At 64.2% G+C, this 25,545-nt stretch overlaps 1 protein-coding gene across 1 annotated transcript; it reads left to right on the top strand.

Moving 5' to 3' along the window:
- On the top strand, window positions 1-24,316 carry CPZ (carboxypeptidase Z). Its single transcript, XM_042985058.1, has 11 exons — window positions 1-62; window positions 5,254-5,286; window positions 6,376-6,750; window positions 9,763-9,975; window positions 12,775-12,971; window positions 13,309-13,470; window positions 13,937-14,092; window positions 18,341-18,476; window positions 20,369-20,508; window positions 23,553-23,652; window positions 23,860-24,316. The coding sequence occupies exons 3-11, from the start codon at window positions 6,666-6,668 to the stop codon at window positions 24,213-24,215; spliced, it is 1,545 nt and encodes a 514-aa protein (XP_042840992.1). The 5' UTR covers window positions 1-62; window positions 5,254-5,286; window positions 6,376-6,665; the 3' UTR covers window positions 24,216-24,316.
- Window positions 24,317-25,545: the final 1,229 nt, after the last annotated feature.

Here is a 25,545-nt window from a genome sequence, read left to right on the forward strand (position 1 = left end):
GCTGGCCTCGCTGGCCGCTGTCGCCGCCGGGCCGGGGTGCCCTCTCGGCCGGGGGCGCGCCGGTAAGGCGGACCACCCCGCGCCGGGAACTCCCTCCCCTCCTCCCTCCCCCCGCGCGCGACCCCTGGCCCCGGAGCACGTCCCGAGGGGCGCCCGTGACCTTGGACCTCGTGGCCATCTGGGAGGGGGCACTGGGCTCGCAGGGTAGAGGGGGGCTGGGACCCCACGGGGAGCGCAGCGGGCAGCTGGGGCAGCGGAGGGGCGCCGTGCCCAGGCCAGGGTGGTCCTCCTCCCGGGGTCAGCGCACGGCGGGTGGGGCGCCCTGCTGGTGGGGTCCTAGGGAGCAGGTGTCAGGACTTCACAGAGGAGAGGGCAGCCAAGATTCCTGTTCCCTCCAGGAAGGGGCAGCCCGTGGGCCGCCGCAAACCCTGTCTAGACCCCTCCCTCCCTCCCTCCGCCGTGATGTGGGCAACAGTATCTCCGGAAGCGGGCTCTGAGGGCCCGGGAGGGGTTGGGTCCCCAGGGAGGGGGCGTGGTCACCTGGGAGGGAGGGGTGCGCCTGGAGGGCTCTGGGGCAGGGGGAAAGGTGACATCCAGGGACCCCGGAGGGGAGGTGGTCTCACCTGAGAGCGTGGGGTGCCGGCCAGGCGGGGGTCCTGGAGTCCTGGGCTCTGGTCCCAGCCACACCCGCCCTCCCGGAGTGGGCTGGTTTCCCCTGCATCCACGTGCCCAGTCCCCTGTCCTCAGAGTCCTTATCAGCAGCAGACGTCTCTGTCCCCAGAGGGTGGGGGTCCCCCCCCCCCCCCCGGGCACAGGGCTCCGGGCGTGTCAGATTTGAAATCTCTCCAGTGCAGGGTTTGTGGATGTGCCAGGAGCCAACCGCCCGTCGCAAATGCGCCGATGCCGATCTTCCCTTTTCTTCCTTCTCCGTCTGCATTGTCACTCTACCTGCGACCCTCGCCCCCCCTCCTTGCCTCCCCCCATTTCTGCAGAAAGGCCCAGGCGGAGAGTGTAGGTGTGTGCGTGCCGTGTGCTCAGGTGCGCATGGGGAATGTGCGTGGAACTCACACTGTACTGTGAAGGGACCTCCCCCGGGCCCGTGAGACCCCGGCGACTGTCTAGAATCGGGCCAGTCAGGGAGCACGGCCCCCTCCTCCAGGACATTCTCCCTGGCCAGTCTTTTTCCCCCGGGCGAAGACGCTCCTTCCTCACCTGAGGGGTGGGCGGGGCGGCTCTCTGGCTGGGGCCCTGTGGCCGCACTGGTGACCGTTTCCGGAATAAACCCACCCTCCAGCCCCATCTTCACTCCCGACAGAGGAGCGTGCGTGGTCCCAGGAAGCCGAGTGGCTTTTCCAGACGGCAGGCTGGTGCGGGGTGGGGGCCCGGCGGCTTGTGTCCAGGCTGCTCTACCTGAGGACTCTATCCGTGTCCCCACTGCACCTGTCCTGGCGCCTCAGAGCAGGCCTGGACCCTCCCCTCCTGCCTTTCCCCAGGTCTTCACGGGGGGCCTAGGGGGCCGAGGCAACGTTCAAGCTGCTGGGGGCCAGGCGGTTCTGAGTTCAAATCCTTAGTCCTCTTCTCTGCTGTGCAGCCTTGGGCAGATGGCTTGACCTCTCTGGCCCCATTCAGGCGTCTCATCTGTTAGAGGAGGCCTGGGCCAGGACTACCTTCCACTTAAGAGGGAGGGAGGGGCACCTGGATGTCTCAGTGGGTTAAGCGTCCAGCTCTTGATTTTGGCTCAGGTCATGATCTCAGGATTGGGAGCTCGAGACCTACGTCTTGAGATTCTCTCTCTCCCTCTCCCTCTGCCCCCCTTCCCCACTCACGCACACACGTACTCTCTCTCTCTCTCTCTCAAAATAAATAAACACTAAAAAAAAAAAAAGGAGGGAGGGAGGAAGGGAGGGAGCCGGCCAGCCCCAGGTCAGCCTGGGTCCCTCCGTCAAAGACATGCTGACACCTTGTGGTCACCTAGCGTAAGAGGCATGTGTGAAGCGCCCGAGGACAGATAATCAGTACCGTCTGCAGGGAAGGACGCCAGCCCGTGATGCTTCCACACTGTCTAGGGGTCCTGCTAAAGAGGTGACGAGAAGCAGGTGAAATTCACCGGAGTAACAGATTTTGGGTCAGCCGATGTGACGTTTCAGTGTGTCGTCCTCAGTACCAAACCCACGAATGAAGTATTTTCCATCCTGTTTTTAGGACTAAGTCTGAGATTTGATGAGCACTTAACACGCACGGTACGTGTGGGCATGGACCGGGTGCTTCGGGCTCCCGGTAACCCCACGTGGCTAGCGGGGGCACGCTGCCCGGTGCGGCCAGACCCGCGGACTCCTGTGTTGACCCCGCCCCAGCCCCTCAGCTCCCCGAAAGCACACCCTGGGGCCTGCCTCTTGTCAAGGGTGGAGCTGTGTGACCCCCTCCACGCACCGGTGAAGAAACGTTGAAGTCCTAACGCCCCTGTGCCTGTGTCTGTGACCGTATTGAGAAATGGGGTCTTTGCAGGTACAGTCCGAGTAAAATGAGGTCATACGGGTGCAGGGTGGGCCCCAAATCCAGTGACTGGTGACCTTAGAAGAGGAGGAAACAGACGTAGACCCACCAGAGGGACATGTGACGATGGGGGTAATGCAGCTGCACGCCAAGGATCGTCGGGGGGCCCAGAGGCGGGAGGGGCAGGGAGGACCCTCCCCGGGATCCTGCAGAAGGGCCTGGCCTGCCGGCCCCCCGACTCCAGGCCGCCGTCTCCAGAACCGGGCCTTCAGTGTCTGTTACACCAGTTCGTGGGACTTGGTAACGGCAGCCCCAGGACGCGCATCCGTCCGTCTGTCTGTCTGGCTCCTGGCCGCCACCCTGGGAGTCCTGGTGCCCAAGTCGGCAGATGCCTCCCACGTGTCCATCCCACGGACATCAAGGACACGGTGGCCAGTCCCTCCTCCGGCCTGTGAGCCCCCTGAGCTGCTGTTTGTGGAGCCCTTACTGGGCCCAGGTGTCACCCCATCGGGCGGGCCCTATCGTCACCCCCATTTCACAGATGAGAAAACTGAGGCCCAGAAAGGCACCCGATCCCCAAACTTCAGTTACAGATTGAAGCCATTTAAAACCCGGAGGGACCCTTTGTCACATCCACTCCGACCCAGCCACTTGGGTGGCCCGTGGTCATTTTGAGGGGGCAGACGTGGGGGTCACTTCTCCACTCCTGGTTTCCTGAGGCTGCGGGGCCCCCGGGCCAAGGGGGCGTCCTGCTCACTGGACGTGCCCAGGGTCTGAACGGATCTGCAGACTGGGCCACCCGCAGCTCAGTGCAGGCACAGGCGGGCTCCGCGGATGCGGGCGTAGGGAGCGGGGTCAGGGGCCCTCCGCCCGGCCGGCCGTCGTGAGGCCCCGGGCTCCTGCGCCGACTTTCTGGGTCACGGCCTCCGGCCCCGTGCGTGCTCACGCGGGCTGTAGCAGGGAGTCGACTGAGCGTGCATCTCGGTGGGGCAAACGCCACCCGGGCAACGTGGGGCACGGATGCCTGCACGCGGGGCCCTGCACAGACTTGATCCTTTGCTCTGCTCTGGCATCGCCTGGGGCCTTCAGCCACGAGGCGGCCAGGTAACCCCGCGATGTCCCAAGCAGGGTGCTGGGTCCGTTTCTTTCTCTTTCCTTTTTTCCTTCAAGTGTGGGTCCAGCCCGTCACGCCTCTCATTGTGCAGAGGGCGGTGGGCACGAATCGGGGAGCACGTCAGACCCTCAAGACTTTGGAGCTCCGGGCAGTGTCGGGTGGGAGCCCAGAAACGCCCGCCCCTGCGTGCTGAGGGGGGAAGGCGGTTTCTGCCGCCCGGGGTCCCCCAGCTCTGTCACCGCCAGTGTGCTCATCCTCGGGGACCCGAGGGCGCTGGCGGGCACAGTGTAGCCCCCTGTTGTATTAGAGCTGGCAGAATTGAGGAAGATTGAGGAAAATTATTCTCTTGCCTGCCGCCTTTCCCACGGCCAGAGAATAATTTCTCTCACTGGGCCCCCTATTATTTGCACAGGGAGGGAGGGAGGGCGAGCCCCAGGGCCAAGGTGTTCCCGTGGACGGTCTGTGCACAGTCCGGTGTCTCCTCTGTCACCAGGGCTGGGAGTGGAAGCCAGGCGGCGAGGGGTGGCCTTGTAGTCTCCGGCCCGCGAGAGCGCTGGGAGCCGGCCTGCCGCGGGGCCCGGGCTGCGGTTGCCTGGTCCCCGGAGGGCGAACCGCGTGCAGGGGTTCCTGAAAGGGGGAGCTGCCTGGCCAGCCCCCCGGGACCAGGGGCTCCCACCCTTCTCAGACTCGTGGGTCAGGCCTGGGTCGTGCGTGACGTTACAGGATTAGAACACAGGCTTTTCCCTGCGCGTCTAATCTTCTGGGCTCCCCACTGCACCTGCCTCCCCCTTGGGCTCCCACTTTTTCTGCCCCCCATCCTGCCCTCTGCTCCCGGGACTCCTGCCCGGGGGGCGGTCTGGGGCCAGCCACGCTCTAAATCTGACGCCGATTTCCATCTCTCCGGATCAGCTCCTCCCTCTCGGAGCCCCCAGAACACCGGGGACCTTCTGATAGGGACCGGGCGGGTGGCATTGATGAAGGTTGGTTTTATTGGCCTTCCCAGGGCTCTCACTGCCGGGTCTGTGTGCCTGGGCCTTGAGGAGTTTCGTGTGTTTCTCTGGGAAGAGGAAACTCTTTCCAGCTCAGGACACGGTGGAGCACCGCTCTTGCACAGTGTTCTGGAAGGCAGGGAGCAGGCACCCGTGTGACGCGCAGGGGCTTTGAATGACGTGGGGTCAGAGTCAGTGGTGGGGCAGAGCCACGTGTGGCACAGGATTCTAGAACTGCTTGTTAAAGAGTCAAGAGTTTTGCCGGGACTGGTTGTCCAACTGCCGGAAGCTTGAGACCAGGCCACCGCGGGGGTGTTTCCAGCTCGGGGCCCGGTGGACACCTTCGGCCAGGGCTCCCGTGTCCCGGCGAGCGGGTCTGGCCGCACCCTGCCGGTCTGCCCCAGGCTCTGGGGCCAGATGGACGCAGAGGACCCGCACCGCGCTCCGGCTGTCTTTCCTTAGGCGCTTCGCGGCGCCTGTCGGGGACCCGGTGTCCTCCCCCGCGGAGGGCGGGTGACGGTTCCCCGGGCACCGGAGGGCCGTGGTGCAGACCCGGCGAGACACGGGGTGTAAGCGACGGGCTGTCTTCGGTGCGTACTCTCAGGGGGACGGGATGACGGGTCCGCGCCCCTAACAGCATGACATTTCTCTTTCCAGGTGAATGCCACGGGCCCTCAGCTGCAGACAGGGGTAAGGCACGTGGGCTTCTCTCCTTTTTGTTTTGTGGGAGCCATGCAGCCCCTCGACGCTGTCCAAGCCCCTTAGAGAGCTGGACCACGGTTCCGGAGCCGGTGATTAGTAACAAGGCCCAGAGCCCTTCTTAAAATGCTGGAGATCAGACCAAACAAAAGAGGAGGGACCTTCCCCGTGGGCAGCTGGGGCTTTCCACCCTGGCTGTGCCCCGGCTCCCCAGAAAGTGCTCCTTCCAGACATCCCTGCTCCCCTCACGGCTGGCGTCAGTCCACATGGGCATCCCCTCCCTGTATTCTAAGGGGGAGGGGCCAGGTTTGTTTTTGAAAAGCAGGAGAGTATTTTCTCAGTATGAAAGTCAATGACACATGTAAAAAGTTTTGAGCAGAAAAATGCTGAGTAGAAAGAACCTGGTCCTTTTAGACTTTGACACAGAAAAGTGGCAAAATCTCGTAACTTGTACCGTGAGCTGCCACACGCGGAACGTCGGGGGGGGGGCGGCGTGGGGACAACAGCGTACTTAACTCCATCCTGGGGAGGCCTGCGGGGCAGACAGGGGAGACACGGGAGTCACGAACGCGTGGGAAAATGCCCGGTGACGCCCAAGGCCCCGTACCCCGGACACCCTGGGGAGACGTGGAACGGGGTCAGGCCGGGCGAGGCCGTGGCTGTCTTCACCCAGCCCTCTCTTCAGGCCCTGAGCCCGAGCTAACCACTCAGGCATCGGCCGCTTTCCTAGAGACACGAGGCGGTTCAAGCTGGGCGCACCCGCGAGGACTCGTCGGCTTTCGGGCTGTGAGTCTGGGAGGGTTCGCGCCTGCTTCTGCCAAACCCGGGTCTGCTGGCCTCTCTCGTGCGTCCCGGTGCCTCAGACCCTCGGCAAGGCTGGCTGCACCCGTTTTGCAGCTGTGGAAGCTGAGGCCCAGGGCGGCCTGCCCCGGGGCTCACCCGGTCTCAGGAGCCCCGTCTGTGCCCCCCCCACCCCCGCCCCGGGCTCTGGCTTCCCCCAGGGGAGCCGGCTTGCGTCTGACGGACGACCGTGCGGGTCGCGGAGGGAGGGAGTGACCCGGTGACCCCGCCTGCCCCCAGCCACGTGTGTGGACCCGCAGCTCCGGACCTGCAGCGACGTGGCCTACAACCACACGGCCTTCCCCACCCTGCTGGGGCTCCGGTCCCGGGAGGCGGTGGAGGCCAGCTCCGAGTACATCCTGTTGAGCGTCCTGCACCACCTCCTGGAGGGCCAGTGCAATCCCGACCTCCGGCTGCTGGGCTGCGCCGTGCTGGCCCCCCGGTGCGGGGACAGCCGCGTGCACAGGCCCTGCCGGCACGTGTGTGAGGACCTGCGGGAGGCCTGCCAGCCCGCCTTCGACGCCATCGACATGGCCTGGCCCTACTTCCTCGACTGCGGCAGCTACTTTGCCAGCGTGGAGGAGGGCTGCCACGACCCCCTGGAGAAGCTGCGAGGTGCGTGGGGCCCCGGGGGCTGCGCTGGTGGCCTCGGGTGGGACAACCGAGTCACGGTGGGGAAAGGCGCCCCCCCCCCGCCCCCCCATAGGGGGGGCCTCAGAGGCTGGGCCGGAGCTCGGGTGTGAGGGAGAGTGTGGCCGGGCCCCAGGCTGCTGTGGGAAGGTGGTTCCCCACGAGGCCTGCTGGGCAAAGCCTGGGGTTGCCTGTGGCCGGGGGCGCGAAAGACTGCACGTGGGATCCTGGGGCGGGGGGGCGTGGCTCAGGAAGGCAGTGGGAGGGGCTTGGAGGGCGGGGCTTCGGTGTCTCCTGTGGATGAGGTGGCAGGGGTGCGAGGGGCAGCCCCGGGAGGTGGCGAGCTGCTCGTCTCGGGGAGGCGTGCAAGGAGGTTCCGGGGGCCGCTTGGCGGGGATGCTGCGGGGGAGTGAGCCCTGCGTGAGGGCTGGGGCGCGTGCCCGCCACGCCGTCCGCCGTGCGCCCTGGCGGGGCGTCGGGGGCGCCTGCCCTCCTGGGACACCCACAGCAGCCCTGGCTGACGCAACTTCCCGCGGCGGTGGGATCGTTCTCTCGTGAGCTGGCCCAGCCCGCGCACGCGTGCTCGGAACGTGTTCCGTGCCGTCGAGGATCTCAGTGTTGAGTGTGTTCGCCTCTCACGAATTTCAGCGGCCGCGGCCGCGGCCGCGGGTGGCCAGCGTGTGCCGCACCGGGCCGTGCAGGACAGCGGGACGGGGGCCGTTCCGGGCGTCCGCACTCGCGTCCCGCGGCTAGCGGTCAGGTTGCCGCGACCTCACGTCCTAGATGACGAAGCGGAGGCTCTGGGGGGCGGGGGGGGGGGCAGCAGGGGCGCGGACGGGAGCAGGCGGGTCACGGATGGCGGGGCGGATGCCGCACGGTCACTGGGCGCCTGCCGTGTCCGTGGCTCCGGGCGGGCACGCTGGCGACGGCAGGGGGGACACGGGCGGACATCCGAGCACGCGTGCGCGCTGGCCTCTGGGGAGCCCCGCGCGCAGTCGTGCCGCTCGTGGCGGGGTGTGGGGCTCGGGACCGACCCTGGATCTGGCCCGGAGGGGCCCTGTCGCCCCACGGGCCTCAGTGCCGGTGCCGCGGGCCCACGCACCGCGCTTCGTGCGGTGGCTGCAGAGGAAGGGAACCAGACGTCCCCGTGGGGCCAAGGCCGCGCCCCGGGAGAGCCCTGGACTTGGCCGGAGGGGGATTATTTTGGGCAATCCCGCCACCAAATTGCTGGTTCCATCTGCCTGCTTCCTCCCCCAAAAGCGTCTGGAGCAGGAAGCAAAGCACAGGGCAAGGGAGACGCTCGCAGAAGCATTAACTGTTGACCAGCCTGCGGGCCGAGTCGGCCGCCCAGAGACGGGGACAGCTGGTGCCGGTGCCCTGGGCAGGGGGGCGCGGACCCCACCTGGGAGCCCAGGGCCTGCTCCCGAGGAGGCCTTAAAAAGCGTGGGGAGGAGCTGCCCTCCCTCCTCTCCCCTCCACTCCCCTCTTTCCTCTCCCTCCTCTCCCCTTCCCTCCCTCCCATTCCCCTCCCCTCCTTTCCCTCCCTCCCCTCACTCCCTCCTCTCCCTTCCCTTCCCCTCTTTCCTCTCCCCTCCCCTCCCCTCCCTTCCCCTCTCCTCTCCCTCTCCTCCTCCCTTCTCCCCCCTTCCCTCCCTCCCTTCCCCTCCTCCCATTCCCCTCCCCTCCTTTCCCTCCCTCCCCTCACTCCCTCCTCTCCCTTCCCTTCCCCACCTTCCTCTCCCCTCCCCTCCCTTCTCCTATCCCCTCCCCCTCCTCCTCCCTTCTCCTCCTTTCCTCCCTCCCTCCCCTCCCTTCTTCTCCCTCCTCTCCCCTCCACTCCCCTTCTTCCCCTCCCTCCTTCACTCCCCCTTCTTCCTTCTCTCCCTCCTCTCCCCTCCCCTCCCTCCTTTCCCCTCTCCTCCCTTCCCCTCTCCTCTCCCCCTCCTCCTCCCTCCCTTCCCGCCTCCCTCCCTCCTCCTCCTTTCGTTCTTTCTCCCTCCCTTCCCCTCCCCTTCCCTCCTTCCCCCACTCTCTCCACTCTTCTTCCCCTCCCCCTCCTTCCTCCTCCTTTCCTTTGTTCCTCCTCCCCTCCTCCCCCTCCTCCCTCCTCCCCGTGCCCTGCACAGGCACACTCACTGCTGGACTGGTAATCGCTGACACTTGTTGTGACATAGCAGTGGTGGGTGGTCTGTAAGGAGCCCTCCAGAGCTGTGGTTGCTGGACCGGCAAGGGGCTGAGACTGTTTCCACGGTGGAGCAGTGCAGACAGAGCAGAATAGGAGCCTGCTCCGGTGCCGCGACCACGGCTAGGGGTCCGTGGGGAGCGCACACGCGGTCCGGAGGCTGCCCGCCAAGTCGCGGTGTGCTCTGGGCTGGGCTTTCTGCAGGCGTGTCTTCGTCTCTGTGTCCCGTTCTGTGTTTTACACGGTTTCCTTGGTAACCATGTAGTGCTTTTCTTTCTCCATGTTTGTTTATCCATTTTGAGAGAGAGAGAGAGAGAGTGTCCGTGTGTGGGGGGGAGGGGCAGAGAGAGAAGGAGAGAGACAGAGTCCCAAGCAGGCTGTGCACCGTCGGCCCAGAGCCCGACGTGGGGCTCGAACTCTCGAACCATGAGATCGTGCCCTGAGCCGAAATCAAGAGTCAGAGGCTCAGCCGCCGGAGCCGCCCAGGCGCCCCCACGACCTAACTTTTAATCGTAACAATTTTAGGAACTGTGTTGCTGTGTCCATCTGTTAGGTGCTGTTACTAGCTGTGGATGTGAAGCGTTGTAAAGGGAACGGTGATGAAAAACACGAGCAGATGGGCTGGGGAGCCTTTCCAGGGGCCCCCCAAGTTCCCGAATGTGGCAGGGGAGGGGGCGACGAGGGTTCCAGGACTTGTAGGGGAGCGGGGGGGGGGGACAGAGCGGCCACCAGCAGGAGGGCGACCCCGCCGGTGGGTGAGCGCTGGCCAGGGGCGCGGAATCGGAGGCTCCCCCGACACCCCCATTCTTCCCCAGGAGGCCTGGACGCGGAGGAGGTGCTGCCCTCGGGCCTGCCCCCGAACTTCATCCAGTTTACACACCACTCCTACGCCCAGATGGTGCGCGTGCTGCGTCGGACGGCGGCCCGCTGCGCCCACATCGCCAAGACCTACAGCATCGGGCGAAGCTTCAACGGCAAGGAGCTGCTGGTCATCGAGTTCTCGGCCCGCCCCGGCCAGCACGAGCTGAGTAAGCCGGGGCTGCTGTCGCTGCCCGAGGAAGAGGCCCGGGGGTGGGCTGGCTTCTGGCAAAGGGCTCTGGGCCTACCCGGCTTGGGGTGCGCAAGCCCGGGTGCGGGATCCTGGTCACGACAGGGATGGGGGGGCGGGGGGCGGGGAGCAGGAAGCGTTTGCGCTCTGCTCGGCGCCCCGGGGCGCGTGGCCACGTGGCGCAGGGTCTGCTGGGACTCGAGGGGGCGGTGGGAGCTGAGGGCACGGCCCCGAGGAGTGAGCGTCGGGGAGAAGAGAAGTGACGCCCCGGTGCGTCTCCGGGGAGAGGTGACGGGGCTCCGTGCATTCTGTGGTTTGTGCCGCCTTGCCCTGCAAGGTCTGCAGCCAGACCCCAGGCACGTACGTGTGGCGCTTGGTCCCGAACACTTTACGCTCCTTTGAGCTGCTTGGTGAACGTGATGTCACAGAGCAATCTGAATGAAGGACATCGTCCATTTAAAAAGCCCCAGCCCCTGGAGCTCGTCAGGCGTAGTGGTCCCCTTCTGAGTTCTGAGATGAGGCAGAGCTACGTGGAAAATTCCAGATTGTATCGCACCTCCAGAGCTGCGTTGGTGTCGGCAAAGCAGGAGGTCAGACTTCGTGACCCTCCAGAGCGCAGGTGCTCTAAGGAACTCACCGTGAAACCAAATCTCGAGGGCAGCCCGGGCCCTGGGGGCCTGGGGACCGGCTCAAGGATCCAAGATACTCTAGCAAAGACAGACCCTGGAGGGGCAGCCTGGGTACCCCGTGTCGAGCTGAAGCTGAAGTGCCTCTCCGGGGCACTGAGGGCATGTCTGGGCCACAGGGGCCTGGTTCCGGCCTCTGCCAGGAGCCCTTCCTTGGCCCTGTCCCTCAGCTGGTCTGTCATCGTGACCACGAGAGGCACGTGGGGTCCATCGAGAAGCAGGTCCCATCGGACCCTTGGTCGTTTGATTACTGAAAATTATACCATCTGGGTTCAGTGGCTCTGACGCCTTTGCTGGTCGGCCAGCAAATCTGAGTATTTGGGCTGCATGGACATCGTGAGCCCAAAGTCCTGGCTCCTGCTGAGGGTCAGAGGTCCCCTGGCCCACCCCAGCCTCCGAGCTCCCCCCTCCCCGCCTCATACTGCCCTGGCTCGCGGGCTGCCCCAGGATGAAGACAGGACCTTTTCCTCTTTCAGACTGGTGTGTGGCTTTGCAGTGTGGTGAGGGCGTCCCCTGTGAGAAGCCAAGGGGGGTGACCGTTGCGGGAAGCATCAGGGTCATTTATACTCTCAGAATTCAGGAGGCACGTGAGTGTCTGCTCCCATAGCTGCAGGTCCTGGGGCTGTGCACAGCCAGGGAAGGAGACGCCGTTTTCCAGATGAACAACGTGAGGCTCAGAGAAGAGACGTGATTTGCGTGAGGTCACAGTTAGTAAGGCTGCCAGGCTCCTGCTCTGCTCTTCCCTTCCAGCCACAATCCACCCTTTGCTCCTTCCTTCCTTTGCTCCTTCCTTCCTTTGCTCCTTCCTTCCATCCATCATCCATCCATCCATACATCCATCTACCCATCCATCCACCCATCCATCCATCCATCCATCCATCATCCATCCTTCCATCCATCCATCCATCCATCCTTCTGTCCAAATATCCAAACATCCATCTACCCATCCATCCATCCATCCATCCATCCATCCGCCATCTACCCACCCATCCATCCATTCATCCATCCATTCATCCATCCATGCATCCATCCATCATCCATCCTTCCATTCATCCATCCATCCATCCAGCATCTACCCACCCATCTACCATCCATCCATTCATCCATCCACCCATCCATCCATTCTTCTGTCCAAATATCCAAACATCCATCCATCCATCCATCCATCCATCCATCCACCATCTACCCACCCATCTACTATCCATCCATCTATCCATCCACCCATCCATCCATCCTTCTGTCCAAATATCCAAACATCCATCTATCCATCCATCCATCCATCCATCCACCCATCCATCCATCCATCTATCCATCCATCCATCTATCCATCCATCCACCATCTACCCATCTATCCACCATCCACCCATCCATCTATCCATCCATCCATCCATCCATCCATCCATCCATCCTTCTGTCCAAATATCCAAACATCCATCTACCTATACATCCTTCCTTCCATCCATCCTTCCATCCATCCATCTATCCTCCATCCACCATCCACCCATCCATCCACCATCCATCCATCCACCCATCCATACTTCTGTCCAAATATACAAATATCCATCTATCTATCCATCCATCCTTGCATCCATCCATCCATCCACCATCCATCATCCATTCTTCCAAACTAACTTCCTTTTTTTCTCCCTCCCTCCCTTCCTCCCTCCCTCCCTTTCTTTCTTTCTTTCTTTCTTTCTTTCTTTCTTTCTTTCTTCTCTTCCCCTCTTCCCCCTTCTTATCTTCCCCCCTTCCATTCATTTTAGGGCCAGCTGCCTTCCCTTCTCAGCACCAGTGTACACCTTAACTTACTACACAAATGTGGAAAGTGGCTATGAATAAAATTCACACAGAGCAACGACACCATATATTATTAGTTAATATCCTTGATGTGTCATGCTAATAATCACAGCTAAATGTAGGAATTGAGCTTAGTAAGTAGTGACTTTGACGAGACACGAGTCATAGAGATGCTCGGGCCAAAACAAGCATGGCTAGGTCCCCAAGCATCCCGCCAGCCTTGCCACGTGGGCCCTCAAGTCTCCGGGGACCCTAGGGTTTGAGATCACCCCTCAGGTCGCTGTATCTCCCCCAAGTGGAGCCTGAGGTGAAGCTCATCGGCAACATCCATGGCAATGAGGTGGCAGGGCGGGAGATGCTCATCTACCTGGCCCAGTACCTGTGCTCCGAGTACCTGTTGGGCAGTCCCCGCATCCAGCGCCTGCTCAACACCACCCGCATTCACCTGCTGCCCTCCATGAACCCCGACGGGTACGAGGTGGCGGCCGCCGAGGTGAGTGCCCCCCACACCGGATCCCGCGGGGTGCGGGCACGCTCCCATCCGTTCACTGGCTAGCAGTCATGGAGGGTCTGCGCGCCCACCGTTCTGGGTGACGGGTGTTCAGCAGGCAGCCGCACCAGCAGGGTCCTACGTGAGGGTGGGGACGGACAGGTGGGAGAGGAGGTCAAGGACAGCTTGGCCGGACCCGCTCCCGAGTCCATCACCTGAAGCCAGAGGAAAACTGCAGCCCTCACCTCCCACTCAGCCCAGCCCAGCCCTGTGGCCTCCCTTTGGAAAGAGGCAGGGCGGGGTGTGCTGACCCCCAGGTGGGGGTGGGCTGTGTTTTCAGGGCGCTGGCTACAACGGGTGGACGAGCGGGAGGCAGAACGCGCAGAACTTGGACCTGAACCGTAACTTCCCCGACCTGACGTCTGAGTACTACCGCCTGGAGGCATCCGGCAGCATCCGCAGCAGCCGCATCCCCATCCCGCAGCACTACTGGTGGGGTAAGGTAGGAGCCACCCCCGCCACCCCCACCCCGCAGCGGCCTGGGCCCGGCCCAGGGGTATGCGCCTGGGGGCAGGTGCTCTGGCTCTTCCCGGGGCCCACAGGAGAGCAGCCTGAGCCCCCTGAGTCTGTTTCCCCGCCTGGGAAACGGGGATAACCCTTCACTGGGTTGTTGGGATGCAGGGAACACGGACTGAAAACACCCTGGGCCCGGCAGGTACTCAGTGACAGCAACCCGGGCAGGCTGCCTGGAGGCAGTGACGGCCTGAGGAGGCGGGAAAACCAGCGTCAGGCGGGGGTGTGGGCATGAGCCTGGTGGCATCGGAAGGAGATCCTGAAGGCAGGGCGGGGTAGGCCGGCCTGGAGAGCCCAGAGACGGCTGCGACAGAGCCTGCGGACATGGCCGGGGGTGGCCAGCAGGGGCGTGCCTGGTCCCGACCCACGGTGGTGGCCTCCTCTGTCCCGGGCAGGTGGCCCCCGAGACCAAGGCGATAATAAAGTGGATGCGGACCACCCCGTTCGTGCTCTCGGCCAGCCTCCATGGGGGCGACCTGGTGGTGTCCTACCCCTTCGATCTCTCCAAACACTCCCAGGAAGAGAAGTTTTCGCCCACGCCCGATGAGAAGGTGAGTGTGGGTGTGCCGCGCGTGCATGGGAGGCTGCGGTGTGGGGTGGCGCCCTCGGGGCTGGCTTTATCCCTGTTCTGAGCTCAGTGAGACCCGTGCAGTCACAGCACCAGTAGGAGCTCTCCAGGCCCAGCTCGAAAGCCCCCTCCTCCAGGAAGCCTTCTGGCCAGCGGGAAGCAGCCCATCCTTCCACTGGCCACACCCCGCTTTCCATCAGTGTCCCCACCTGGGAGCCCCTAGGGTGGGGGTTGCAGCCCCAGTGCCCTCCCTGCCGGGCTGGTGGCCTGGTGTTTTGTGTCCAGGGACAGGGTGGGGTTCCAGGCATTGCCAGCAGAGGGCAGTGCTGCCGCGCACTTGGCGCCCGCGGGGCTCTTGGCCGCCTCCCTGCTTCCCGTGGGCCTTGCAGGTCTGTTAAGGGCCACCAGGCGGGCTCCGTGGGAGCTGGGGTGCCGTGGGTTCAGAGTAGAATTCTGGCCCTGGAGTGCCCTTGGGTCTGAGGAGGACTTGCCTCTCTTCAGGCCTCAGTTTCCCTCACCGATCAGACCCGCAGGGCGTGAGACGCGATAATGCCCAGAACCTTCTCCACCCCACTCTCCCCTTAAGGACTCGCCGCCTGCAGCCCCCCAGTCCTGACCCTCCCCTGCCTGATCCTGGAGTCCTTGCAGGCTGGGCTTCCGGGGGCGGGGAGGTGCCACTTTCCATTTCACGGAGGTGACGGGGGCGATCCGTGATGGCCCAGGGCCCGTCGGCTAGGGCCCCGGAGGAGCCGCCCGAGCTGCCCGCGGTGACCCCTCTCGCCATGGCCAGCCCCTGGGCTCCTTCCCATCCCCTCCCGGGACGGCAGAGCCGGACGCTCTTCCTTGGCGGCCTGGGGCCTCGGCCCAGGCCACTCGAAAGGCCTGCCGGTGGACCAGACGTGGTGCGGGGCCCGGCCTGCTCTCTCCCTCCTCCGTGCGGGTCGGCTCTGCCTCCCCCCCGCCTCTCCTGACCCCTGCGCTGCAGGTCTGGATCGAGCTGGACCGGCCCTGGCACTGAGGGCCCCATCCAGGTTCGGAGGCGGAGCCGGACGCGGGCAGGGCCGGGACAGAGGGCCGCCCCGGGGGGGGGGGGGGGGGGGGCCGGGGGCCACGCAGGCTGTGTGGGCGTGAGCGAGGAGGGTGAACCCCCAGCCCGTCCTGGGCCTTCAGGAGGGCTTCCCTGAGGAGGCGTCTGCCTCGGCGGAGCCTGAAGGAGGTGATTTCCCACAGGCACCCAGACGGGGCCCCCAGACGGGGCCAGGCTCGCCCCGGAACCGGGGGGGCGGCGCCCGGGCACCAGGCTGAGCGCCCCGCCTCCACCAGAGCTGGGACAGCGCTGCCACGTGGCCCAGGCCTCTGGTCCCACGTCTTCCGCCCTTGCTCTGCCGAGTCACTCGCTCACTCGTCCATCCGTCCACTCGCTCACTCGCTCATTCGCTCGCTCACTCCTTCACTGGTTCACTCGTTCGTTCACTCGTCTGCTTGTTCATTCGTTAGTTCGTTCACTCGTTCACTTGTTCGTTCACTCGTCCATTCATTCACTCGTCTGTTCATTCACTCATTCACTCCCTCCCTCATTCATTCATTCCCTTGTTCACTACCTTAGTCATTCACTCATTCACTCACCTAGTCGCTCACTCACTCACTTGCACACTCAGTCTCCCACCCACACACTAACACGCTCACCCACTCACACACCCGCTCCTACACTTTCTCACACACTCACCCACACACCCACCTGCCTTCTCACATTCACACACTCACTCACATACACTCACACACCTTCTCACACACACACCCACTCTCACACTCACCCCCACGCTCACCTACTCATATACCTTCTCACACACTCACATGCTTGGTCACACACGCACTCACACATCACACACACGTACACCTTATCACACTCACCCACATATCCACTCACCCACTTGCACACTCACGCACTCACACACTCACACACCCATACGCCTTCTCACACACTCACACACTCATCTACTCACACACCTTCTCACACTCACGTACTCAGTCACTCACACACTCACCCAGTCACACACCCACTCGTACACCTTCTCACGCACGCGCTCACTCACCCGGCCCCTGCAGCCAGCACATGCCCCGGTCTTGCAGGGGGGGCCGGGTTCTGTGCTCAGAGCTCAGCAAGTGTCCCAGGCCGGGTGGTGACCCAGACGGCAGGGCCAACATCTGGACGAGCCCGTGTCCTCTGGGCAGCAGGAGCCTTCAGCGCCAGGCCCGGCGTCTCCGAATCTCAGAGGCAGACGCGTGAAGACGTCCCTAGGGGGGAAGTTCACCTCAACGAGTCCCTCCAGAGTCAGAAAACTGAGGCTTTCCCACCAGCCATCAATCAGGGATCGATAACCCTCAGGCCCATAGCCAGCAGTGGTCTCAGTGGAAACCGGGGTCCCGGGAGGGGTGCCGGGGCGTGAGGGAGCGTGAAGAGGGGCCGGCCGGGGTGTCCCAAGCCACCTCCCCCAGACTCGCGTGGCGCCCCGTGGATGAGAGCCCACACCTCCTGGCGGTGTTCTAGGCCCCCAGGCCGGCCGTGGCCGCCCGCCCCGCTCCTGTCCCCCCCTACACCTGTCCCTTCCGCCGAAGTCTTACTCCCAAGCTGGGCTCAAGCTCTGTCCTGCCCCGCAAACCCTCCCCAACCCAGCCCATGTCCAGCAAGAGCGAGCGACAGTTTCTGCGGGGTCTCGGGCGGCCCCAGCCAGGCAGTCTGGTCCTTCCCGGGGCCTGGGGCCCCGCAGCTGCCGTGTCCCTGCCACCTTACCGTCCTAGCAGCCTGCCGCACCGCCTCCTCTCATTTACCGCCGTCTGGCCTCTGATGTCCTTGTGCCGCGCCAGCCCCCCAGGTCGGGCCTGTTCCCAGCGGGGCCTGCGGCTCGGGCGTCCCTGGGCTTCGGGGATGATGATGGCGTTCCCCGCTCTCCTGAGGGCACACGCTTTGGCGGCGGGGCTGACTAACGGGTGAGGGGAGGGAGACCCAGGCGGGACGGGTGGGGAGGCCAAGAGGGCAGGGCTCGCAGAGTGTGGTCCGGCCTCCCCTACCTGCCTCGGCCCAGGCCCCGCTTTGCAGGCAGACGGGAGGGCCAGAAAGGTGGGAACCGGGCAGAGCTCTAGCCAGCAACCCGTCAGCACATGGAGGCAGAGGGCGAGTTTCTTAGGCCCCCGGACTCCTGGCCGAGGACATTGTTGCAGCAGGGGCTGCCCCCGCAAGACATCCGTGCCCCGTCTGCAGGCCGGCCTCAGTGACTGAAGGACACGCACGGGGTTGTGTTTTGGGGGCTTGGTTTGTGTCTGTGGGGCCGAGCTGACTCTGCACAGTCCTCCCCCCGAGAAACCGGACCCTCCTTCCCCAGACCCCGGGGGCCCTCGCTCTGGTCTGACCCCACCTGCCCAGCCCACCCCCTTTTTACAGAGGGATATCCTTCTCGGGACAGGCTTCTCCCGGGGCCGCGGGGCTCCGACGAGGGTAGTGCAGTGGCCCTCTCGTCCACACGGCGCCCCCTTGGGAGCTTCTGCCCGGAGTCAGACCCTGTGTCCTGTGCTGGGACATAGGCACAGGAAGCCCCGTGGGCCCCACCTGGGGTGGGGGCCTGACGGGGTGCGTGCTGGGCTGGGGGCCGGGGCCGTGAACCCGCCAGGAGGTGGAGGCCCCGTGGGCTGTGTCCCACGTCCCCCCACCAGCCACCCGGAAGGTGCGTGTCATGTGGCAGCAGGTGGGGGCTTCCTCAGGTACAAGTTGTCCCCGGGGAATGTGAGGTGACAGTTATTGTAGAGGAAATCGGTGGCGAAGTCAGTGAACGTGAGGCCCACTCTAGCCTCCTGCCTCCCCCAAGGCCCGCCTTCTGCAGGAAGCGCCTTGGAAAGTGCAAAGCCAACCTCTACGAGCCCTGCCAAGGTCCCTTCAGTGTGCCCCCAGCGTGCCCCCTCCTCGAGAGAAAGCTCACACTCCCCGGCCAGGGTGCAAGGGTTCCACGATGTGCCACGTGGCCACCACCGGTGCCTTGAGCTCTGGCTGTCTCGCCCCCGGCTTTTGCACATGCTGAGCTGCTTCTGTGGACGTGACTCCCGTCTATCTGTGCTGCGGGTGTTGGCTGTGGGGGCCCCTCCTCGCTCCGTTGCCCCCAGTGCTGAGACTGTTCTGCAGGGGGCCCCCAGCTTCTGGCCTTGGCCTCACAGGAAACCTCTCCCTTGGTGTCCTTTCCAGATGTTCAAGCTGCTGGCCAGGGCCTACGCGGATGTCCACCCCATGATGATGGACAGGTCGGAGAACAGGTGTGGTGGCAACTTCCTGAAGAGGGGCAGCATCATCAACGGGGCAGACTGGTACAGCTTCACCGGAGGTGCGGGGGTGGACAGGCTGGGCTGGGGCTGGCGGGGGGAGGAGAGCTGGGGATGGGAAGGGGGCAGGGGAGAGGTGAGGGAAGGTCTGGGAGGGGGAGGTTGGGGAGGGGCTGGTGCAGGCTGGGGGAGGGGAGGGCTGAGGGAGATTTGGCGGAAGGGAGAGGTTGGAGAAGGGATGGGGGGTTGGGTGGGAATGAGGGGGATGTGGGGGGGGAGGGAAGGGGCTGGGGAGGGGAGGGGGAAGGTGAGGAGGGGTTATGGAGTGGGGGGGGCCGGCGCCCTGTGTCCCAGCTCTTTCTGGGAAGGGGATTCGGGGACGTCTGCTTTGGGGAGCAGCACAGGTGCACCCCTGGCATCCGTGCGTGGAAAGCGCCCAGGGGGCGGGAGGACGGGGGGCGGGGGTGGTCTGGCTTCAGTTCTGGCCCGTGTGGTCCAGCTGGACTCCCCCGCCCCCTGCCGCTTCTGCAGTGTGGTTCATGAGCACGGACACACGCCACGCGGCAATCCTGTGACCAGGTCCCCTCGGGGGACAAGTAGGGGTTGTCGCAGGGAACGAAGGACTCCGGTTAAACTTGAATTTCAGAAAGATAATGAGGAATTTTGGGTACTGTATAAGTATGTCCCAAGAACTGCACGGGGTATACTTACACTGAAACTTTGCTCAGCTTTAACTGGCGCGCTCTTTGCTAAGCCGTCCCGGGTGCACATCACACAGAGCAGTGGGGCTGTGCCTGGCACCGAATGCCACGACCAGAGCCCCCACGCTCTGCCTGCCATCCCTCCACGCCGGCATGACACCTATGTGTGACATGTGGCAGGTGAGGAGCTCGGGCTCGGGCAGAAGGGCCTGGTGGCGCCCAGGGCACAGGCCCAGCCTCCCACTTCTGTGCAGGCAGGGGCGCCGGCCCCTCCGGCCCCGGTTCTGCAACCCGTCACACCCCTGCTCAGCACACTGTCCCCTCCTGCTCCCTGACTCCTGGGGGCACAGGCAGCTTCAGGTGCATGGTTCCCTGACCCCAGTGGAAAGGCTCCAGCCTGGGTCGTGACCCCATTTCCAAGGACCCCCACAGTGGGTTTGAGCCCGGGAGAGGAAAGCAGGCTCGTTCCCGTGGGGAGAGCGTGGGGCCAGTGGCCAAGGACAGAGGGACCCGGTGGATTGGAGTGTGGCTGCCCTTCGGATGGTGAAGGTCAAGTCCATGACGGTGGCCGCTGGCTTACCAGGGCTCCGGGGAGGCTCTGGCTTCCAGGGGACAGGGGCCCCCTCTGCTCCTGACACAGGGCTGGCCCGTGGGCACGGCAGGTCTGCCCTGGAGAGCCCTCGCAGCTTCTGCGGGACAAGAAATCCCGGAAGCAGATGGGGCGAAGGGCACAAGCGGGTGGGTGGTGGTCGGCCCGATTTTCTCGAAGCCTCTCTCGGCCACCCGATTGGCGGACTGTCCAGCCTTGCCCAGCCTGTGTTCTCCCCGGAAATGGAGATTAGGGGATCTTCTCCCCAGGCTGTTCCTGGGACCGTCTAGGCGAACGGACAGTGTACCACTGGGGTTCAGACCGGCAGGGGAGGCAGAGGCTCGGACGCCAGGGCTCATGTGGCTGCCGCAGGCTGCCCGTGTCTCTACTGGAAACGGGTTCGTTCCTTACCCACCGCGGGGCACATAGGACAGAGCATAGGCCCGTGGCCTTGGGTGCCGAGCGACTGGGTTTAAAGAGCAGCTGTGCCCTTTCCCCGAGGGACCTCGGGTAAGAGCGGCAGGGCCCCGGGCCTCGGTCTGCTCATCTGTACAGTGGGGTGACGACAACACCCGTCACCCCCTCGCGGGTGTCCGGCGGCCTCCCGCCTGCCAGGTGGCGGATGCCGAGTGCGGGAAGCGCTCAGGCCGCCCCCGCCCTGCAGGCATGTCCGACTTCAACTACCTGCACAGCAACTGCTTTGAGATCACGGTGGAGCTGGGCTGCGTGAAGTTCCCCCCGGAGGAGGCCCTCTATACCATCTGGCAGCACAACAAAGAGCCCCTCCTGAACTTCGTGGAGATGGTGAGCCCTGGGCCTGGGGGCGTGGGGGACGGGGAGACCCGGGCGGCCGGGCCTGGAGCGGGGGAGGGACGGGGCCAAGGTCACCCAGAAATAGGTGGTGAGCAGTGAGAAAGGGCCCAGAATAATCCTCACCGGACCCAGGGGGGTGGTCTTCTTGCGGCTCGGTGACCGTGTGGGCGCCAGGTGCCAGTGTCCCCTGCCTCCTCGAGTCCTGCCTGGGGGCGTGGCTCCCAGCGGAGGGGCGTGGTGGGGGTCTGAGGGAGGTAGCCACGTGCTGCGACAGGGAGACGGGGACCCAGGAGGTGAAATGACACCTAACGGCGGCTCCACGGACGCCTCTGTGACTTTCCCTGAGCGTTTCCAAGACTCCCGCGAATCACATGTTGGCACGATGCCCCCGTGAGAAGCAGGCCCTGGGAGGGAAACGGGATTGCCCGAAGGGGACACTGAGGGGACGTATGTGAATCGCACCCCACACTGGGCGCCCCCACATGTGGCATTGAATCCTGACACCAGCCCCGGGTGGGAGAAGGGGCTGCCCCGCTTTATGGGTAGAGGGACGGATGCCGGGGAGGCGCAGCGCGGGTCTGGGGCTCCTGGGTCGCGTGTGGCTCCCGTGCCTGTGAGAAAACCAGAGGAGGAGACAGAGGGTCAGACGGTGTCACCTAGCGAGTGTCCAGAGCTGGAAGTCAGATCTGCCTGCCCCACACCTCAGTTCTGTCAACGAACCCTTTCTAGAAAGATCAGGAACCTTCCGCCAGGCAAGAACCAAGCAGAACCTCCTGGATAAGCCGCTGCCACAATAAGAAAGAAAAAAAAGGAAGCAGAGCCCAGATAATGGACGTTATTAGCGTTGTTTGAGTTTCTTTTTTATGGCCGAGCCAGCGACCTCTCGCTGCGTGGGGAGGGTCATCGTTCGGTAATGGGTCTGGGTCAGACTGCTTGCTCATTCCATTTTACGGCCGTCTGGTGAAAATGAGTTTTAAGGAGCCTTAAATGGAGCTGGGATTGCTCTGTGGATATTGCATGTGAAGTCTTGGGATATAAAGATTTAATAGTGAGCGCGATGCTGTGGGGGGTGGGGCGTGCAGCCGGGTGTGGCTGCCCCCCCCCCCCAGCTTCCCGCCGCAGGACGACGCCCCGGGAGGGCCGAGCTGGGGCTTCTGATAAGGATCGAGCCTGCCATGGCCCATGGAGGCCTTCTTCACAGTGATGCTGACCAGGCCTCGGGTGGGTGTCTGCAGCTCCCTGGGTCGGGAGGGAGGGGCGTGCACGCCACGCCTCCCTCGCTGCCGGAGACCTCCACGGCCCCGGGTCTGCATGGAGATCGCTCCTCAGCCCCAAAGCGAGGACAGAACAAAGTCTAACCCATGCAAGCTGACATTAAATGAGGCCCTACTGTGTGTCTGGTCTCTAGGTCGGGGGGAGGAGGGCAGACAGTGACATTACGGTGAGATCTGGGCTGGGAGAATGGAAGCCTGGAACTGGGGACCCCAGAAGAGGCCCCTGATGTGGCCGGTCATCAAGGAGGACTTCTTGGAGGAAGAGAAGAGTGTGGGGGAGAGGACTGGCCAGTGCAGGAGCTGGTGAGGTGTTCCGAGCAGAGGAGGGGGCAGGACAGAGGGTTGGAGGCCTTGGGGGGGGGGCACTGGAGGTGTAGGCGGCAGCCTCCCGGGAGAGAGCGGTCTCACTGCACCATCTCCCCTCCCACCCAGTCACCTTGGCCTCATTCGACACGACCTGTGGGCCCCAAGTTGTTTTCAGCCCAATAGAGCAAGGGGAGGTTGACTTGTTGATTGTCGACATTTAAGAAAATTTTTTTTTTTTTTAATTTTTTTTTTTAACATTTATTTATTTTTGAGACAGAGAGAGACACAGCATGAACGGGGGAGGGGCAGAGAGAGAGGGGGACACAGAATCGGAAGCAGGCTCCAGGCTCTGAGCCATCAGCCCAGAGCCCGACGCGGGGCTCGAACTCATGGACCGCGAGATCGTGACCTGAGCTGAAGTCGGACGCTTAACCGACTGAGCCACCCAGACGCCCCTAAGAAAATTTTTTTAACATTTATTTTTGAGAGACAGAGAGAGAGAGACAGAGCACAAGTGGGGGAGGGGCAGAGAGAGAGGGAGACGCAGAATCCGAAGCAGGCTCCGGGCTCCGAGCCGTCAGCACAGAGCCCGACGCGGGGCTCGAACCCACAAACTGTGAGATGGTGGCTTGAGCCGAAGTTGGAGGCTTAACCGACGGAGCCCCAGGCACCTCTGTGATTGTCGACATTATAAGAAGAAGAGCGTGAAGGGGGCCAGGCGGTGCCGAGGGGGGCTCTCCCTGAGGCATATGGAGCTTCCCCGTCTGGGGGCCGGGTGTGTGCATCTGCCCCGAGGGTTCACACTGGGGAGACCCGGGCAGCCGGGCCTGGAGTGGGGGGGGGGGGACGGGGCCAAGATCACCCAGAAATAGGTGGTGAGCAGTGAGAAAGGGTCCAGAATAATCCTCACTGGGAGGAGGACCCCGTCCCGGCTGTCGCTGGGCCTCTTGTGTGTTGACCGTTGGCACCATTGCCCCATTTTATGGATGGGAGGCGGTGCCGAGACACGAGGTAGCCTGTCCGGGATCAGAGCGCCGTCGGTGCCTCGGCTGGGGCTGACCGCGGGGTCCACGCCTGGGGCCCGGGTCCCTGTGCGCAGGCTCAGAGCAGCGGCCGTGGCGGTTCAGACGGGCTTGACGGTTTTCTGGTGGCGCTCCGGGCCCAGGAGAGGGGGTCGGGTGGACCCTCGAGCGAGCAGCTGCGGGCTCGTTCACAAGCCCAGAGGGGGGCTCACTGGTCACCCCGCTTCACAGATGAGGAAACCGAGGCCCAGAGAAGGGAGTGACTTGGAGAAGGCAAGGCGGGTGGTGCGGAGCTGGGTCCGCCAGGCGCTTTCCCCGGAGACCCTGGCTCTGGGGACAGACAGGGGAGCTGGCGGGAGGGGGGGGGGGGCGGGCGCCGCCTGGGCTCCCCGGAGAGCACGTCATGGTCACGCCCTCACCCCGGTCTCTTCAGGTGCACCGGGGCATCAAAGGTGTGGTGATGGACAAGTTTGGCAAGCCGGTCAAAAACGCCCGGATTTTGGTCAAGGGCATCCGCCACGACATCACCACAGGTGAGCACCCTCCCGGGACCTGCGTCGCGGCGGCTCCGGGACGCGCTCAGAGGGAGCAGACGGGAGGGGTGCTCCGGGCCAGTGCAGAGGCAGGTGCAAATCCGGGGTCTGCTTGAGGCCGATGCCCCTGGGACCCCCGGCGCTGGTCACCTCGAGCCCGAATCTGAGCCCGGGTCAGAGAATCACTCGTGTCCTGTTTGTCCGCAGCCCCAGACGGGGACTATTGGAGATTGCTGCCTCCGGGGTCCCACATCGTCATAGCTCAAGCCCCCGGCTACTCCAAGGTCATCAAGAAAGTCACCATCCCCGCCCGGATGAAGAGGGCTGGCCGCGTGGACTTCATTCTCCAGCCCCTGGGGACCGGACCCAAGAAGTTCCTCCTCGGGCCGCGGAGAAGCGGGTCTGCGGTCCGTGACCCTCTGGGAGGTGCCAGCCCGTACGGAGAGCCCCAGGAGCCCCTCGGGGCGCGGAGGCAGCCCTCGGCCGGCGGGAGCAAGCCCTGGTGGTGGTCCTACTTCACGTCGATAAGCCAGCACAAACCCCGTTGGCTGCTCAAGTACTAGGGACCACGGCCCACCTCTGCCCGGGGCTCCGGGCTCTCGCCTCTGTCTTCTGAAGACACCCTGTAAAGCGCTTTCTGTTTTCTTAAAGCTGTTCCACTCACCTTCGCCGTGACGAGAAGCCCTGTGTGAGAGGCGCCTGCCGAGGGGAAGCGGGGGACCCGGCCGGGGGAGGGCCACCCTGGCCTCGTCCACCTCGATGGCCCCGGGGGCTGGTGCCCCTGCGGTCCCACAGGCGGCCAGGACTGGGGCTGGACCCTGAGGCCTTGGCGCGAGAAGGGCCCTCACGTTACAGATGGGGATACGGACGCCGGGTGGCGGATGCGACCCGCCAAGGTCACACGTGGGGCGGGTGGCGCGGGGCCAGCCAAGCGGGAGCGGGCACGCTGGGTCCTGTGGCTGAGGCCTGCGTGTCTGGGAGGCTGTGGCGGTGGGATGCTAAGGACAAGGTCAGGGGGGCCTGGCTGGGAGAAGTGGGTGTGGGCGGCAGGTGACCTCAAGGACAGGCCGAGGCCGCGAGGGCCGGAGAGCTGGCAAGAGCCTCAGCATCACCCAAGGGTCACACTCGGCCTTGATGGGGCCTTGACTCCAGGAGGAAACGTCTCCCTTGGCCCCTTCCTCATGCTTAAGATGCTACCAACTCAGGGCCAGAGACAGCCCCCCACCCCAGGCCCCAGCCTTCCCCCAGGACCCCTCCTGGTCCGCCTCTCTGTTGTCCGGTGGGTGTGTGGGTCCTAGGATCGATCAGACAGGGAGGCATGAGACCGATCAGAGAATGCCAGCAAGGAGTGTGCCTGTCAGCTGGGGCTGTGTAACAAAACCCCACAGGCTGGGGCTCGAGCCTCAGAGGTTTGTCGTCTCCCAGTGCCGGCCGCCCGAGATCCAGGTGTGGACACAGGGTCGGTTCCGTCAGAGGCCACGAGGGAGCGATGCCTCCGGGCCTGTGTGCTCGGCTCGTCGCCAGCCGGCCTCTCCCTGTGCCTTCACGCCCGCCGCCTTCTACGCCTGTCTGCCTTTCTGTCCAGATTTCCCGTTTGTAGGGACACCAGTCACATTGGAGCAGGGCCACCCTAATGGCCTCATTTTCGTTTGACCGCCTCTAGAAAGACCCCTTCTCCAAGAACGGTCACGTTCACAGATGCCGGAGGTTAGGAATTCGCTACGTAACTTCCGGGGGAGCACAGCCCCGCCCAGAACAGAAGGATTGTCCGCAACGCTGCGGGCTCCTCGCTTGCTCCCGGCGGTGCCAGTGGACCCCTTGCTCTCGGGTCCTGGACCCGGGCGAGGTTTGCCCCACGCTGGCGGAGGCATCCCATTTGGGCCGCGCCTCGAC

This window comes from Panthera tigris, chromosome B1 (genome assembly GCF_018350195.1).
Source record: "Panthera tigris isolate Pti1 chromosome B1, P.tigris_Pti1_mat1.1, whole genome shotgun sequence".
Classification (NCBI taxonomy): domain Eukaryota; kingdom Metazoa; phylum Chordata; class Mammalia; order Carnivora; family Felidae; genus Panthera; species Panthera tigris.